The sequence below is a fragment of the Centroberyx gerrardi genome, chromosome 6 (assembly GCF_048128805.1).
Source record: "Centroberyx gerrardi isolate f3 chromosome 6, fCenGer3.hap1.cur.20231027, whole genome shotgun sequence".
Classification (NCBI taxonomy): Eukaryota; Metazoa; Chordata; class Actinopteri; order Beryciformes; family Berycidae; genus Centroberyx; species Centroberyx gerrardi.
In genome coordinates, this window is record NC_136002.1 from 17,735,497 (window position 1) to 17,751,081 (window position 15,585).

Genomic DNA, 15,585 nt, shown 5'->3' on the forward strand with positions numbered 1-15,585 from the left:
ACCCACTGCTGCATACTACAATAGTTGGTTCGTCACGGCCAAAGTTCAATTGGTCGGTTTTCTAAACTCTATGGACTTCTCTCATCTATACTCTCTATCAGCTGACCTACTTTGCAATTAAACAGTTTTCTACAGCTTACATCACGTCCAGTTTTTCGAAACCCTAAGTCTCTGAAAAATTCTGATTTGGGATTTTAACCCCAATTTTCAAAATGTTGTGGGGATGCCTAAATTTGAGGGTACTTCTTGTCAAGACCTTAAAGCATGTACCCATGCTCAACAGTCTCAACAGATTCAGAGTTAAAATTTACACTTTATTCCTTTGATTCCACCTGTCATTATGAATTTGTTTCATTGCATCCACCCTGAGACACACACCGACAATATATCGCTGCTGTCAGGTAAACCATGTATCAGTTAAATTTAGGACAAGAATGAGAAGAATGCTTATTTTCTCATTGACACCCATATATATTTGAAATCTACAATAGGGTTGAAACAGGTTTCACTGGCTGAAGGGTCATGAAACTCATGGCCATGCAAACACATGGTCATGCAAACTTTCCCTTCAAGTAAGGAAAAGAAAAACACCTAAATTGCAGTCATGTGGCTTTTCCCAACAGCAGCAATATGTAGCTCTCCCACCAGAGAGGTCAGAGTACAGTGACAGGTTGGGGTTCAGTATCGTACTCAAGGACACTTTGACAGCAAGACACACAGGCTGTCACAGTGGATGTGTGACCCTCTAGATGTGGGATCATTGTTCTTCTCACCCTCATAGCTTCCTGCCATCCTACACAGATTGGTATGAGAGGGAAAAACACTCTTAATAAATAGTGATAGTACAGTCTTGTCAAATGCTAGTGGCCCTTGACAGACAGTTCAAGGGAGTGTGTGTTGATTCAAAGCAGTAAGTCACCTTCATTTGCATAGTCACATATAATAATAATATTTATTCTGTCAGTCACTGGAGAAGAACCAAATCCAGGATGTTCTCATTTGCAGTTTCCATTCCATGAGAAACAAAAACAAAACCAGCGGATTCAAATAGTTGAAGTTCTCTCATTCTCTCAGAGACTCTAAAATTATAGCTTTGTTATTTGGAACCAGAAATATCATTCATCATGACAGGAACAATTATGTTTGTGGGAAAGAAGATGATCTGTGTGGGTGTGATCTTCTAGTCCTAAGGCAGCTGCCTTTCAACAGCACCAAAGTACGAAAGTAAACATGGTTAGTTCTGGCAAGAGATAAGACAATATTGCCAGTACTGTCCCTACATGCAAATCGTTCTTACTCAACCAGAACCCCTCCCAGGTGATACAGGTCTTCTATTTTGGTTCCTGTGATAATATTATTAAACACAAGATGACTTGAGGATAAAATTACGCTTATCAAACAAAATTTAGATACAGTTGGAGGCAGGTCAGTTGATATTTACACCTTGCATGTACATTTTCCGAAAATGTTGCTGTCAATCTTTTTTCAAGAATCCCAAATGGGAATTTTCCACATCAATTGTTATTCCATGATTAAGGCCAATACGTTTCAACATCCCTGACAGAAAAAACCTATAAAATTCATGGAAGGATGACGCGTAAAACCAAATTTGTGTTCTCACATGCCCCTGTTATTTGCACAATGTGGGAAAAACAAAAAGAGAGCTGAAGACGAGATTTGCAATTTGCATTCTGCTGCTGCCATCATTAGTAACATAATCAGTAAAGACCAGTGAGCGAGCACCAGAGGGAGCCATGCATGCCCAAGCCTCCTCCATACATAACAGATGAGATTGTGTGTTTAGGAACATTTGCAGTTCCTCTCTTTCTCCACACTTTACTCTTTCTGTCAGTTTGATAAAGGATTATCTTCATCTCATTTGTCCATAAACTTTGTTCCACACCTCTTCTGTCTCATCTTCAGTACTTCTTTGCAAACTTCCATCCGGCTTTCCTGTTTGTGGTGCTCATGAAAGATTTACATCTTGTGTGTAGTGCAGCTTTTATATTTCTCCTGTCAAAGTCTTCTACAAAGGGTGAATTGTGATACTTTCACCCCTGCACTTGCCAGAGATTGTGATCTCATTGGCTGTTATTTTAGGGTTTTTTCACAGCTCTCAACAGTTGTTGTCTTCCTTGGACGACCCAACCGTTACTTACACCTCCAGTAGTTGTTTTTTTCCCCAAAACATTACATATTATTGAATTCTTTAATCAATTTTTTTTAATTGCTTAATTTTCCACTATCCAAAGTCAGTTCTCCAGTCTCCATGTTGGTTCATGCTTTCTAACTCAAGAATCAGACATAAAAGACACACTCCAGAGGCCAAGCCCAGACATTCACAGACCTTTTATGTACAGTATGCACAATTAATGTAACATGAAACACCTGAGCAGCAACAAACACCTGTCACCCCTTTGTCCCAATACTAATGCTCAGCTGAAACTGGGGGTACTGATTGTATTGCTCCAACATGGTTTTATCATAAAATACTCATAAATCAAAGCTGACATTCTGTACTTTTGACTCTGAGATCTGAAATACAAATTTGATGCGTATTTCATGTATACACATTAGAATTTAGGCTGAAGGTTACTGTAATTTTGTGTAGGTGATCACAAATACTGCATTAATGTCAATATGTAAGCTGGACTTCATGCATAATTTTGCATAATTCAAACATCCACAGCCTAACATTTCAGATTTATGAAAGTAATGTTTCCCCTTGTATCTGCAAAGTTGATAAATGCAGGGTAAAATTTAAGTGTGGCTGCATTTGAATGAGGCCCACTGATGAAGTGATGTTTCAGAAGTTATAAGTGTTTAATCATGACATTTTCATAGCTGGGTTCATCATTCGCACTGGCCACCGCACCTTCGTTAGCAATGACCTCAGTGAGACTCCCAGCATCCACCACTGGTCCCACAGTCAGGTAATCACTCTCAGTTTGTCCCAAACTGGGGGATCCGCCCCGTGCTCTGGCTCCTTCAGCCCTCACCTCCGAGCCCGAGTCAGCTGAAGCCGCCTCCGGCACACTCTTCAAGATGGACGACAGCGGCCTCTTGGGAGTGCCACTCTCTGATGGTGGAGTGTCATTAGCACCCGCTGTGCTGGGGGAGTTGAGGGAAGCATGTTTCCTCCTAACAGGCTTGCATATGCCAGCCTCCCCTCCAGGAGGCCCCCCCTGCTCCCACACACTGGCCCGGGCTCCCAGCTTCCTCCTGGGCGGTTTGGTAATCCCTTCGGCTGCCTTAGCCTTGGGCCTGCCAGCGTCCTGCTCCTTCTGCCTCTGGAGGCTGCCGAGCCGCCGCAGCATAGCCTGAACGGGGCCTTCGGAGCTGGGCTCGACCTTCGATACGGGCCGACCTGCCTTACCCACCGTCACATACACTGTGGTGACCTTATTGGCGACTCCCACCTGAGCGTCAGAGGCAGACGGCGGCACCTGGGTCCCTTTATGGGCAGCAGTGTTGGACATAGTGCGTCTTCGTCCCGATGCCCCAGGCACCTGCAGGGTGGCACGGGACGGGCCGGTTGAGTGCCTGTCTGCTTCCTGGTCCCCCGCCTCACAGCTTGACTCCTGGTTGTCTCCATCCACCCCATCTTCCCTCTCCTCCCCTTCAGCTCCGTCTTCCTCCCCGGACGTAGCCGCGCTTCCCTGGGCCTGGAGGACAGAGAGCATCAGGACCCCCCAAGTGGACTTGGGTTTGGTGCGCGGGTGTCCGGCGGGAGTGCCCAGGTCCTGGGCCGATCCTCGGCGCTCTTTGGGGCTGAAGCGTGTGCCCTCGGCAAAGGAGACGGAGGGCCGCTTGGACTTGGCGATGCTGGAGGTGCGTGGGATGTTGAAGGGTTGGGCCATGTCCTCTCCGCTGAAGCCTGACGGGTCCATGAACATGTTACATTTAGAGCTCATCTCCTGGAACTCACCGCCCGCCACCGCCGGGATGTCTGACAAAGACAGAGTGATAGAAATAGCCAGGAGCAAAGGAAATATATGAGGACAAACTGCAAGGGTGAGGGAAAGAATTAAGCAGTTTGAAGCAACACAGTGAAAAAGGGAATTTGCAGTGACTGCTGACTACCAAAAGGGGGCAACGTAAAGCAGGTGGATGAATACTAAAGGCCTGTGTCTCTCTGCCCTTACCTTCCCTTGGAGGGACACAGTAGAGAGCCTCTCCATCCTCCTCATCACTGTCGAAGGACGACCCGTCAGTCACCCAGCCAGAGGACGGGGGCTCGATGAAGCTGTGGTTGAAGGTCAGCTCTGGGTCGTGGTGAGACACTGCGTGTGTGTGTGTGTGTGTGTGTGTGGCATGAAAACACAGATCACGTGATAAAAATGATGATGCCTATCAAATTCATATAAGGCTTTGTCCAAAAAGGACTTTACCTTGCTTTAACAGGCTAGTCTCATGAATTAGGAGTCCTTACAGTCCGTCCAAAGACCACTAATGTCAGTGTTAGCTATTAGAAGCATTCATTTTTATTTATTTTCAATTTGTTAGAAAGTTAGCAAGTCAGTAGGACTGAATTTTTTTTTCTGGAAAATAATGCCTGAAAAATAAGTTCCATTTAGACACATATGTTGTGAAAATTTTTTGGTAGGTTCTGCATGTAATTTTTCAGATAAATTATTTTCATCTCCATTGTCTTCCACTTGTTATTGTTAACAAATGTAACAATTTCTGCTTCCAATATTTCAGCTGGGAGTTGAGGAGTTTTTACACATTCCATGAATTACATTGTATTACTTTTCTATTTCTTTCTGAAGTGCTGTCAGACTGACCAGTGACGCGAGGCAAACCAGACGACCAGTTAGAGATACAGGGGAGCGCAGCGCTGATGTTAGCCAGGACGCTGTACACATGATACTTCATCCGAACTGACGCACTTCCATCACCCACGGTCACCCTAAGAAAGTGGGGAGAGAGAAGGGTACAAGGGTGTCAAACTGTGAGCTTCATACAGGAGATTTCTGATTGATTTCTGATTGAACAGTAGAACCTAATTTGTTCAGACAGTGAAAAAAGACGGTGAAAGAATGTCCAACACTCAGCTGCTTGTCTTATTTGTAGAGTTCACTGTGCCATGGAAACATTACAAATATAAAAAGGAAGAGGCTTTGATACATCAAACTAACAGACTGAGCAGAACAGCAAGGCTTTAAAGGCAGAGCACACTATGTGGAAGTTGGATTTGAATATGGAGAAGGATTTGTAGCAACCTCCAGCACCAATTTCCTTAGAGTCAGGCGTCTGTGGTCAGAGCCACACCAGAAGAAGAGTAATTGAAGACATTGACACATTTGATAACCCCTTTTCCTCTGACATGCAAGCTGGGTTTCTGCACACACTAGTTTACAGGACAAGAGAAAGTTACATCAGATCCTGTGTACTGGTAAATATTTTTAAAATATGACAAATTCATGCCCACATTTTCTAATTATGGTCTATAGGGGATAATTTTGGTGACGCTCCCCATTTGATTAACCAATCGGTCCGGAATCTGACGCTCAGATAAATGAGGTATAACTTGTCGTGGCCCCAAATCCAAGTAAAGCCCTTAGATTTCACTAATGACAGTGTATTTTGGAACCTGAGGCAACACACACTCAAGTAACTGAGTGAGTAATTCAGCCAAACCCAAACCCAGCCTGATGGGTCCTGCCCAGTCCAGTCTCAGCCAGTCATGTTCAGGCATTTATGTTTGAATTTGAGTGGATATAATGAGTGAGAGTGTGAAGTGAGGTGCGGACCTGTCTTTGCCGTCGGCAGCTCCTCCTCCACAGCACAGACAGCAGCAGAGCACAGCGAGCAGCAGCAGCAGCACCGGCACCAGCACACCGGCCAGCAGAGCGCCGCGGCCACCTGACACAAACACACACACACACACACATGAATACACATGAGCAAAACACCTGATGCCCTTCAGGTGCACTGACTAACCCAGGCAGAAGCACACGGACACATACACACACATACTGTACACAGACAGATGGATAGACATACTGCTGGGACAGGCACCGGTGGCTGGATGGCAGCTGACACCCTCACCACAGTCACAGGCAGAGGAACAGTTGAGGCCATGCTGGAAGGCTGGGCAGCTGCTGTTACAGCTAGAGAGCAGAGTAATTACACAGCCGCAGCATACAATAAGACTGTATGTGATCAGTGAGTCACATCATGTCAAAAGGAAATATGATCCAGTTTGTTACACAGTGGAAATAATGATTGATAAAGAGTGGGACATTGATCACAATAAGATTTAAACTTTCACTTTTACTGAACATTTCTTACTTTTTGCACTTTGTGATCTGTTGTCAACACTGTCATGCGTTTTCCCCCCCAATTCTAAATATTGACAATTGTAAACAGCCAATTCACAGAATGAAAGAGTATTAGCTCGGTTTTATTTGCTTTTGTAAGTGTTTAAAGAACTATTTTTAAAGTAGGTTTTCAAAAAAGTGAGTGTGTTGGTGACCGCTGCTCCCCTGAGGATAGGTGGTTCACTGATGTGAAATATTGCTTTAATTTTCGCCTTTGGGGCGCGTCTCTCCCAGCCCTCTCACCTCTCTCCCTGAAAGCCTGGCTGACAGACACATCTTCCTGTCACGTGATGGCAGTCACCATGGAAACAAGGGCTACAGAGGAAGCTGCAGGCGTCTCCGTACGTCCTGTCAGAGCAGGCCTCCTCACACCTGGCAAGAAGACGCCATGACCCAAAAACACAAATATGGTTTTGTTGCTATTACTACTACTACTCACATTCATTTTCCAATCATTTATCCTAAATTTAAATCTCATTACAAGCTAAACTGTTATTCTCAACCTAATCCTAATACTAACTGTTACCTTGGCCTTAACCCTTAACCCTGTTATCAGCTATTTCCTTTGTGAGAATCCGTTTTGTGCCTGTGATCCTAAGTTGAGACAAACCTCTATCTGTCTGTCTGTCTGTCTGTCTCTGTCTCTGTCTCTCTCTCTCTCTCTCTCTCTCTCTCTCTCTCTCTCTCTCTCTCTCTCTCGCAATCACACTCATTCACCTACACACATAAACACACACTCAATTACACAATGCATACCAGATGGAAAGACTCTTGATGATAGCTATTTTAGAGCATGAACACATGACCAAGCAGCATTTCCATGCAGATTGAACCTTTTAATTGTTATCAATCACAGTCTGCAAGTTTAGTTGTTCTGTTAACCTTTGCTATAACATGTATGCATCAAACACAGAAACACGTGCACACCTGGGTCCTGTCCATCCAGGGTCACACCTCCAACACTTCCCTGTTTGGGGGTCACAGGCCTCACTGCTCCTGCAACGTGGGCACTTCTCCTGGCAGCCGTCACCGTAGTAACCGAACGGGCAGGGACGGTCGCATCGGGTCCCGTTCCAGCCGGGCTCACAGGCAGAACACACACCGTCGGTGGCAGAGCAGTGCTGGGCATCTTTACAGTGACCGCAACTAGGGAAGAGAGACAGACAGAGATAGAAGGAAAAAAAGTAGTAAAGGAGAAAGAGGGACAGACAGAGAGAGATAGGAGAGAGAGAGAGAGAGAATAAAGGATAGAGAGGGACAGACAGAGAGAAATAGGAGAGAGAGAGAGAGAGAGAGTAAAGGAGAGAGAGGGACAGACAGAGAGAGATAGGAGAGAGAGAGAATAAAGGAGAGAGAGGGACAGACAGAGAGAGATAGGAGAGAGAGAGAGCGTAAAGGAGAGAGAGGGACAGACAGAGATAGGAGAGAGAGAGAGCGTAAAGGAGAGAGAGGGACAGACAGAGAGAGATAGGAGAGAGTAAAGGAGAGAGAGGGACAGACAGAGAGAGATAGAAAAAGAGAGTAAAGGAGAGAGAGGGACAGACAGAGAGAGATGGGAAAAAGAGAGTAAAGGAGAGAGAGGGACAGACAGAGAGACATAGGAGAGAGAGTAAAGGAGAGAGAGGGACAGACAGAGAGACAGGAGAGAGAGAGAGTAAAGGAGAGAGAGGGACAGACAGAGAGAGATAGGAAAAAGAAAGAGAGTAAAGGAGAGATAGGGACGGACAGAGAGAGATAGGAGAGAGAGAGGGTAAAGGAGAGAGGGGCAGACAGAAAGAGATCGGAGAGAGAGAGAGAGAGAGAGAGAGAGAGAGAGTAAAGGAGAGAGGGACAGACAGAGAGAGAAAGACAGAGAGAAAGAGATGGTATGAAAAATGAGAAGTGATAGACAAACATATCTCTCTCTCTCTACTTGTCACCCACACACACCTACCTCAGTTGGCACCCGCTGCCATACTTGCCCGGTTCACATGGCTGGTTGCAGTAGCCACCCTGGTAGCCCGGTTGGCACAGGCACTGCCCGTCCGCCGGGTCACAGCGGCTGTGTGCCAGGTCGCAGTTACAGCGCCGGTCGCAGCTCGGTCCCCACCAGGCCGGCTGGCACTCACACACCCCGCTCCGCTGGTGGCAGGGGGACAGGTAGCAGTTGCAAGTCATGGGGCACTTTTGGCCCCAGTGGCCCCTGCGGCACTGGCACCGGCCCGTCAGCTGGTCGCAGGCGGCGCTCAGGGCGCCCCCGTTGACGCACTGGCACGGCTTGGCGCAGGTCGACGTCCACCAGCCCTCGTCGCAGGTGCAGTTTCCGTGGACGGGGTGGCAGCGTCCGTGGCGGGTGCACTTGCAGGCGTTCTGGCAGAGCGGACCCCAGCGATTGGGGTTGCAGGTGCACTCGCCGGTGACCGGGTGACAGTGGCCGTGTGGGTGGCAGTGGCACACCTCACGACAGTCTGGAGCCCAGAACTCAGGAGGGCAGCCTGGCAGGAAAAGACAAAACACACTGCAAACGTACACATAACACATACATGTACATTATCAAACTGCATATTAAACAATAAATTGTTCTCATAGTTTGTTTGGCAAGAGTGACTCAGATTTTGAATACGTTTTGGTGCAGATTTTGAAAAAAAATTACTTAGTCACACTGTATGCATAAAAAAGGAGCAGATAAGCATTACATATATTTTAACTTCATGGACCAATGGTATTGTTGAATCAATTAACAATTTCAGAAATACAATTACAGAAATATCTAGTACAATTTGTCTAGTGTAAATCATATTGTCAAAAGAGACACACATCTCAATTCAAAAACTGATCCTAAATGTTTGCTGTAACTCACGTGTTTTACAGTGAGCCCCGTAGTAGCCAGCTGGGCAGCGACACACTCCAGGATACACACAGAGCTCATCCTTCAAGCAGGCATGCTTGCCCTCACACACAGCTAGACACACACACACCACACACACACACACACAAAACAAACCAGCGAAATGAGAAGCCAGGAAATACAAAGCCAGCACTACTACTATGGAACTAGTAAAAACATACTCCCTAAAGATCATCTGTTTACAAGAACAGTGGAACTCACGTATACTGCACTCTGTTCCCTCTTGACGCCATCCAGTGCAACACACCAAGGTGGAAGGGTCCCTAAAAAGACAAAAACATAATGATAAAGATTGGGACTTGGCAAATAAAACACTGTGTGAGCCATTCATGAGGAAAGATGGCAAACACTTACTGAATCTAACCAGGCAAATCAACCAAAAACACTCTTATTGAAAGCAGTGACTGCGGGAAATAGCTACAAGGAGAGGAGGAGTTACATACATACATACTGTACTCACACCAAGGAACTGTCCAGTACAACTACAGTATGTACTGTTAAACGCTTTGCTCAAAGGCACTTAAACAGTAATTGTGAAGGGATGGGACACCCTTTGTTTTTGTTTTCTTTTTTGTTCATCTTCACAATCCAGATTTTCTCAACTTGACCAGGGATTTGAAACCTTTCTTCGCCGACACTTAATAAGAAAACTACAAGAGTGAGTGAAGGTGTTAAAGCTATACTGTACCTGAGATTCTGGCAGACGTTTTTCCCAGCGGGGTCCAGTGTGTGTGAGGAGGACAGAGAGCAGCAGAGCAGAGCAACCAGCGCTCTCAGGAGAGGCCTCATCTCCTCACCGGTCCTACAGCCAAAACCAGGGACCAGAAAGCCTGTATGTCCAATCTGTCCACTTCTCTCTCTGTAGATTTTCCTTCTCTCCGTCTCTCTCGAACCGGTTCTCCCCCAAGTCAGAAGAGAGGGACAATGCAAAGCAGTATCTCTCTTTCTGTCTACCCTCCACCCTTCCCTCCTTTCCTCCCCCCCCTCCCTCTCTCTGCTGCGAGTCGTCTTATGGGTCCAGTCCAGTCATTTCCTGGGGAAGTCAGAGCCGCTTCCTCCAATTCAACCAGACGCAGAGCTTTTTAAAGATGGTCACACACACACACACACACACACACACACACACACACAAAAACGCCTGCACTCATACATATACACACATACGTACATTCACACACACCCATAATAAACAACAATGGTCACCTTTTCCCAGAATCCATTGGTGACATTCTGAGAGGAGATGATGAAGAAAACCTTGCATCTCCCTAAAAGCCATGGCAGTCACTCAGTACAAAAGTGATCACGTAATCTTTCAGCTCCAGGAAAAAAAAAATGTTTTAATTCAACAGCAGCAAAATACACTGCCAAAAATATCCATCATAACAAGTAATTTAATGTAGCATTGAGTCTTACACTTTTTTTCTTGAAACAAGTGAAAAAAAATCTGCGGGAACGCTTTATTTTACAGCACGCTAATTATAGTGTAACTAGTTTGTAATTATGGGGTACTAATAAAATACTACACCTGAAAAGCTGAATTGAAGATTAATAACTTTTCTTTTTATTATCCCAAAGTATCCCCTCAGATATGATAGTAGGTAGTAGTAATAGGTAATAGTAATATATAGTAGTAACAGTAGTAGGTAGTAGTAAGATTACTAAGATAACTTGTGGCTTAAAACAGTGAACGTGCAATAGGAATTAGCAATTAAATAGATGTTTTCTGCATAAAAAAATACAGTATCTTAATACAAATTCCAAATATTCAGTTATGTGTTTTTTAATCATGTGTAGTTTATAAACCATGTACGAAGTGGGACATCTGTCATCAAAGTTTGGGGCGTGAGCTTCATCTGATGAATCATAATGCAGCTGGACAGAATGCAGCAGAGTTCACAGAATTTAGAATGTCAGTGTCATAAAGGAGCGACTGACCTGAACACACACGCAGACTCACAGTTGTCCTTTCTGATCGGTGTTCACCTGCAAATTGAGACAGAAAACTCATGTTGCATTCATTTGGAGAAACATCAACAATATCTACCTTTTAGAAAGGAAAACATGAAGTGATTTCCATCTTGGTAAGCCACATGTATTTATAATTTTATTATTTAACAGGAAAAGATTAGTACAGAAGATTTTGCTGAACAGACAAACAGGAGACAGTCAAGATAGACTAGTGTTGAAGGATTTGCATTTGTGTCCAGTTCCTTAGTTCCTTAGTTTGATTTACATTGTAAATTCACAGTTAGATTTGTTGTTGAAATAAAACTATGATGAAAGGCATAAGATGAAGCTATGATGAAGCATGTTGACCTTAAATGAAGCTACATCAGGTGGCCTTATGGTTATTTGATTATTAAGATTTTGCCATTTCTTTCAGCATCCATGCAAATGGTCGCTCGACTCAATGCCCTTAATGACGATCGCCATGAAAACATCAACTGCATGTTTGCGAAAGTCCTGAATAAGGAGCAGTACCTTCATGCTGAAGCCTCTAGTTTCTCTGGAGTTCCTGCTGAGCTCGACTGTGACCTTTCACCTCAGTCTGCTGTTTGTCTCTGCTCCAAACCTGCTTGTGGATTTGAGAGCCTCAATATATGGGAGCCAATAGCCAGCACAGCTTCATCAGCATACAAACGTCTCTTGGACATGGACAAAGGAGACCTTCCTCCCACAGAGAAAGAGTCTCCTCTCATGACTGAAGACACAGCGTTAGGTAATGCTGGAGCATCCATCCACCCAGCTCAGCATGTTGAGGCTCAATCCAACCTGCTCCACCTTGTTGAGGCTTCATCCCATGAGGCTCCAATGACTGATGACTTCAAAATCATTGAGAGATTGAGGCTGCTTCAGCACTCCCCCATCGGTTTTGATGATGACTACCACCTGGAGGCAGTTGGAAAGAGATACCTCTATGCCCCCCCAGGTGACACATCTGGATTTGTGGCTGACTGCTGCTCACTCTGTGGATCCACTCTGGGCTGCCTGGATCAGTGGGAGTCACTGGTCAAATCCCACTTTGACTTGAAGAAGGAGGGATGTGGTGAGGAGCTCCTCTACGCTTCATCTCATCTCTCTAGATTTGCAGTTGACTGCTCCCCACAGCAGGGGCCGACTCTGGACCAGCTTGACAAATGGGAACCTGTTGTCAGCAGCACTGATTCTCATATGATGCAGTTCCTCTCAGTCCTCCTGGAGGAGGAGGAACTTGGTGAAAAGCACATGAATGTTTCCTCAACAGCGAGTTCGACATTTATGGCTGCCTGCGCTGCACACCATGCCCCTACTCAAGATCATCTTGATGAATGGGAGCCAATCGTCAAAGCTGATTCTAAACTGATGCTGTTCCTCCAGGACTTGGAGAAGGAGGTTGTGGTTGAAACTGTAAAGGACACCAAGGATCTGTCCGGTCTGACCCTGGAAAAGACACTTCCATCCATCCAACTGGTCAAACCTACAGGACCTCAGAGCTCCAGTGCCAAAGACAGCCTGTTGACAAAACCAAAGAAGAAGCGTGGCTTCTTTTCTTGGCTATCCTGCATATTCCGGGGGAAGAACAAGAAATCTGCTGACAACATGGCTGCAACAGCAGAGACGCCACTCCAACAGACCTGCCAAACAGAAGCAGATGAGCCAAAGCCCTGTCTGAACAGCCTCTCACCTGCAGTCCACTTCTGAACTGCTGTCATCTTCCTATCCACTTTACACAATTGAACAACTGAATCGTTTTATTTGAATACATTTATTTGCACACTACTGTTATAGTGTCTTTGAGCATTTCTTCAAAACACACCTTTATTCCTGCAGTTATGGGTAAACTGTAGCCTAAAGCAGTGAAAGTGTAATGGAATTAGTAAATATATGTTACTAACAATATAATCAATATTTATTCTAAATGTGGCTGTTTTTTCACTGAGAGTCCATTTTTCTTTTTATATACCACTCGTTTTCTGTAAAAAACAAACAAAAACACACTAATTACTAGTTTGTAATTATGGGGTACTAGTAAAATAAAAATGCTGTAGTTACAGGGTAACAAAACAACTACAAAACAATTGAATGTAATTATGAGAAATTTATAAGGTAGTTATGGCGTAACTGTTTTTGTAATTACTGCATACTTACAGGGTACAATAACGTAATTGGGGGGACAAAACAAATGTTGTCGGTGCTTGTTCACTGTAGTTGAAACAAGTGAGACAAGTGAAATTATCTGACTCCATTGGCAGAACTTTTCACTTCTATTAAGAAAAATACGAAGACTGAATATGAAACTAAACAGCTTTTTGATGGACGGACAGCTTTTGCAGTGTAAAGAGCACGGTCAAAATGAAAGAAGCGCCATCTTTTAATCGCTGCCACAGTGAAGAGCTACGGCGGCTCTGCACTCAATTTCCTTGCATGCATTCAACCCGATCATCCCTAAGTAGGTTAGGAAAACAAATCACTGGCCAAGTGACCACCGTCATCCCATGATACATTTGTTTGGTTTATTTCTTCAGGGAAAGTATGCTGCAAATGGCTTGCTTCACACTCGTACAGTTAAATACATTCACATTTAAAAGCTGCAGAGTACAATCCCAGTCTTCTGATGTTGACCACTGAGCAGTTCGGGGGTTCAGCGTCTTTCTCAGTGGCACCTCTTGGGTCGATCTTGAGGTGCCCATTGCTTTTCCCTTCCCAGAATCCCCCTCTCTTCTATTCTGGGGGTTTCAACCATCAACCACCCAGCCACAAACCCATTTTTCTGACCTTTAGGCGATGGCTGCCCTTTGAGAGAGGCACCATCTTCCACTATGGCCACGCTCCTCTCTGAGTTTGTAAAATTGTTTGTAAAATATCACTGAGGGAAGCCTTAATGTTGTAGTTTCCTTTATTGTAACTATACATTGTATACAGGCACACACACACACACATTTCAAAGTTTGATCACACATTCAATAAAATTCAAAGTTACATTGCAATTGAGATCTTTAATCCATTTTTGTAGGCAAAAACCTTTCCATTAAAAACATGCTTACAAAAATAAATTGTGCACACAGTATTGTAGGAAAATATGGTCTGATTGGAAGGTCGTATATTGCCAGCAGAATGCCACGGGTCTGTGATATCTGCGTACCACTATGACAGACTTTTAAGGGGGACAGAGGGGTCAGACAGCCAGTGAGGTTTGTCTGTGTTAACTCGTCAGCTGAAGATGGTGGGAGCAAAAAAAAAAAAAAACCCAACACACACCATGTCTCATTTCCGCAAAGGAAGCGCATACTTCCTTTTAAAAGTAAAGTAGCCAACCTGCAGAGGCCGGTAAAACACACGTGTGCATACACACGCATGCACCCGCCTACACTTATGGCACCACCATCAAAAACACGCCAGCCAAAGGCCTTATGCTCTGTGCAAGGATTGACGACTGAAGCTTATAAAAATACAATTTAATTAATACATGTACAAGCAGTGAATTAAGGCTCAGGGGACACAGTGCATCCACAGATACAATGGAAGAGATTGGTAATAGAAGTTGCTTTTTACTTGATGATCATGAAAGTGCTATTAGTAATAAGTAATGAGAAATACCCAAACATGGGTAAACACATGGCTTAAAAATTCCCCTACTGAGGTAAATGTTACATGTTCAATTCTTGGTAAAATCTTGATTGTTAGTTGTTAAAATGAACCAGTGCCCTCTTGTGGAACAGAGGTGTATTTTATTAGATTGTTTCCACATTACTACTGTGTGGATAGTTTCAATTCAGAATATTTCTCGGTAATATCTTTGGTTTTTAAAAAATGTTAAAAGATCTATACAAATATCTATGAGTAGTAACCCATTTTTCAAGAACTTCTTAGATATACAAGACCGATAATAAAAAATTCCCTACAATGAAGACTAACATTTTTGTTGTGTAAATACTTGAATCACACAAAAGGAAGAATCTCTTTCTGTGTCAGTTTAAAACGTTTCCCTCTTAATACTGTGGTACACTGTACCATATATAGCTGATCACTGTTCCTCTCATTAAGCCCTCCTGAGAAAGAAAGAAAGAAAGAAAGAAAGAAGGGGCGCCAGGGCGAGAGCGAAGGTAACAAAAGAGGAAATGAAAGAAATTATGACAGAAATAGAGCGACAAAGAAAAAACAAGAGAAAGCTGAAGGGCTTGTTAAGTGTGAGACAACATATACTTTCCTTACACACGGGTAGTGTCATTTGTGTGGTAAGGTTTGTCAGGACACACTTGGGCTGCATTCATATAGTCAAAACTCCACCCTGTCCTCGTAACTTTTTCCTGAGCCACAACAGATTCTGTGATTCAAGTCAAGGGAAAAGTTGCAAGTAAATGAAAAGGGGGCTGCCTTTTTTTTCCAGATGAT

At 44.1% G+C, this 15,585-nt stretch overlaps 2 protein-coding genes across 2 annotated transcripts in view; both read right to left on the minus strand.

Moving 5' to 3' along the window:
• Nucleotides 1-2,334: 2,334 nt before the first annotated feature.
• scarf1 (scavenger receptor class F, member 1) lies at nucleotides 2,335-10,025 on the minus strand. The gene is made up of 11 exons (XM_071900703.2): nucleotides 9,902-10,025; nucleotides 9,415-9,476; nucleotides 9,166-9,267; nucleotides 8,260-8,800; nucleotides 7,254-7,472; nucleotides 6,570-6,698; nucleotides 6,010-6,116; nucleotides 5,757-5,868; nucleotides 4,788-4,912; nucleotides 4,146-4,283; nucleotides 2,335-3,949 (listed from the first exon to the last, which is right to left on the minus strand). Exons 1-11 carry the CDS (start codon nucleotides 10,000-10,002, stop codon nucleotides 2,814-2,816), a joined length of 2,772 nt encoding a protein of 923 aa, XP_071756804.2. The 5' UTR covers nucleotides 10,003-10,025; the 3' UTR covers nucleotides 2,335-2,813.
• Nucleotides 10,026-14,075: 4,050 nt separating this feature from the next.
• Nucleotides 14,076-15,585, minus strand: part of rilp (Rab interacting lysosomal protein) — an 11,614-nt gene continuing 10,104 nt past the window's right edge. The window contains exon 8 of the mRNA XM_071900699.2: nucleotides 14,076-15,585. This exon is cut by the window's right edge and continues 148 nt beyond it. The gene's annotated coding sequence lies outside the window, so the exon portion shown is untranslated.

What these genes read in the sequence shown, in the direction of transcription:
- scarf1 (XM_071900703.2), bottom strand. Translation starts at nt 10,002, where the DNA reads ATGAGGCCTCTCCTGAGAGCGCTGGTTGCTCTGCTCTGCTGCTCTCTG. An exon ending in AACGTCTGCCAGAATCTCAG is followed by an intron (nt 9,477 to 9,901) that starts GTACAGTATAGC and finishes TTGTCTTTTTAG; the next exon opens with GGACCCTTCCACCTTGGTGT. An exon ending in CCTGGATGGACAGGACCCAG is followed by an intron (nt 6,699 to 7,253) that starts GTGTGCACGTGT and finishes TCTTCTTGCCAG; the next exon opens with GTGTGAGGAGGCCTGCTCTG.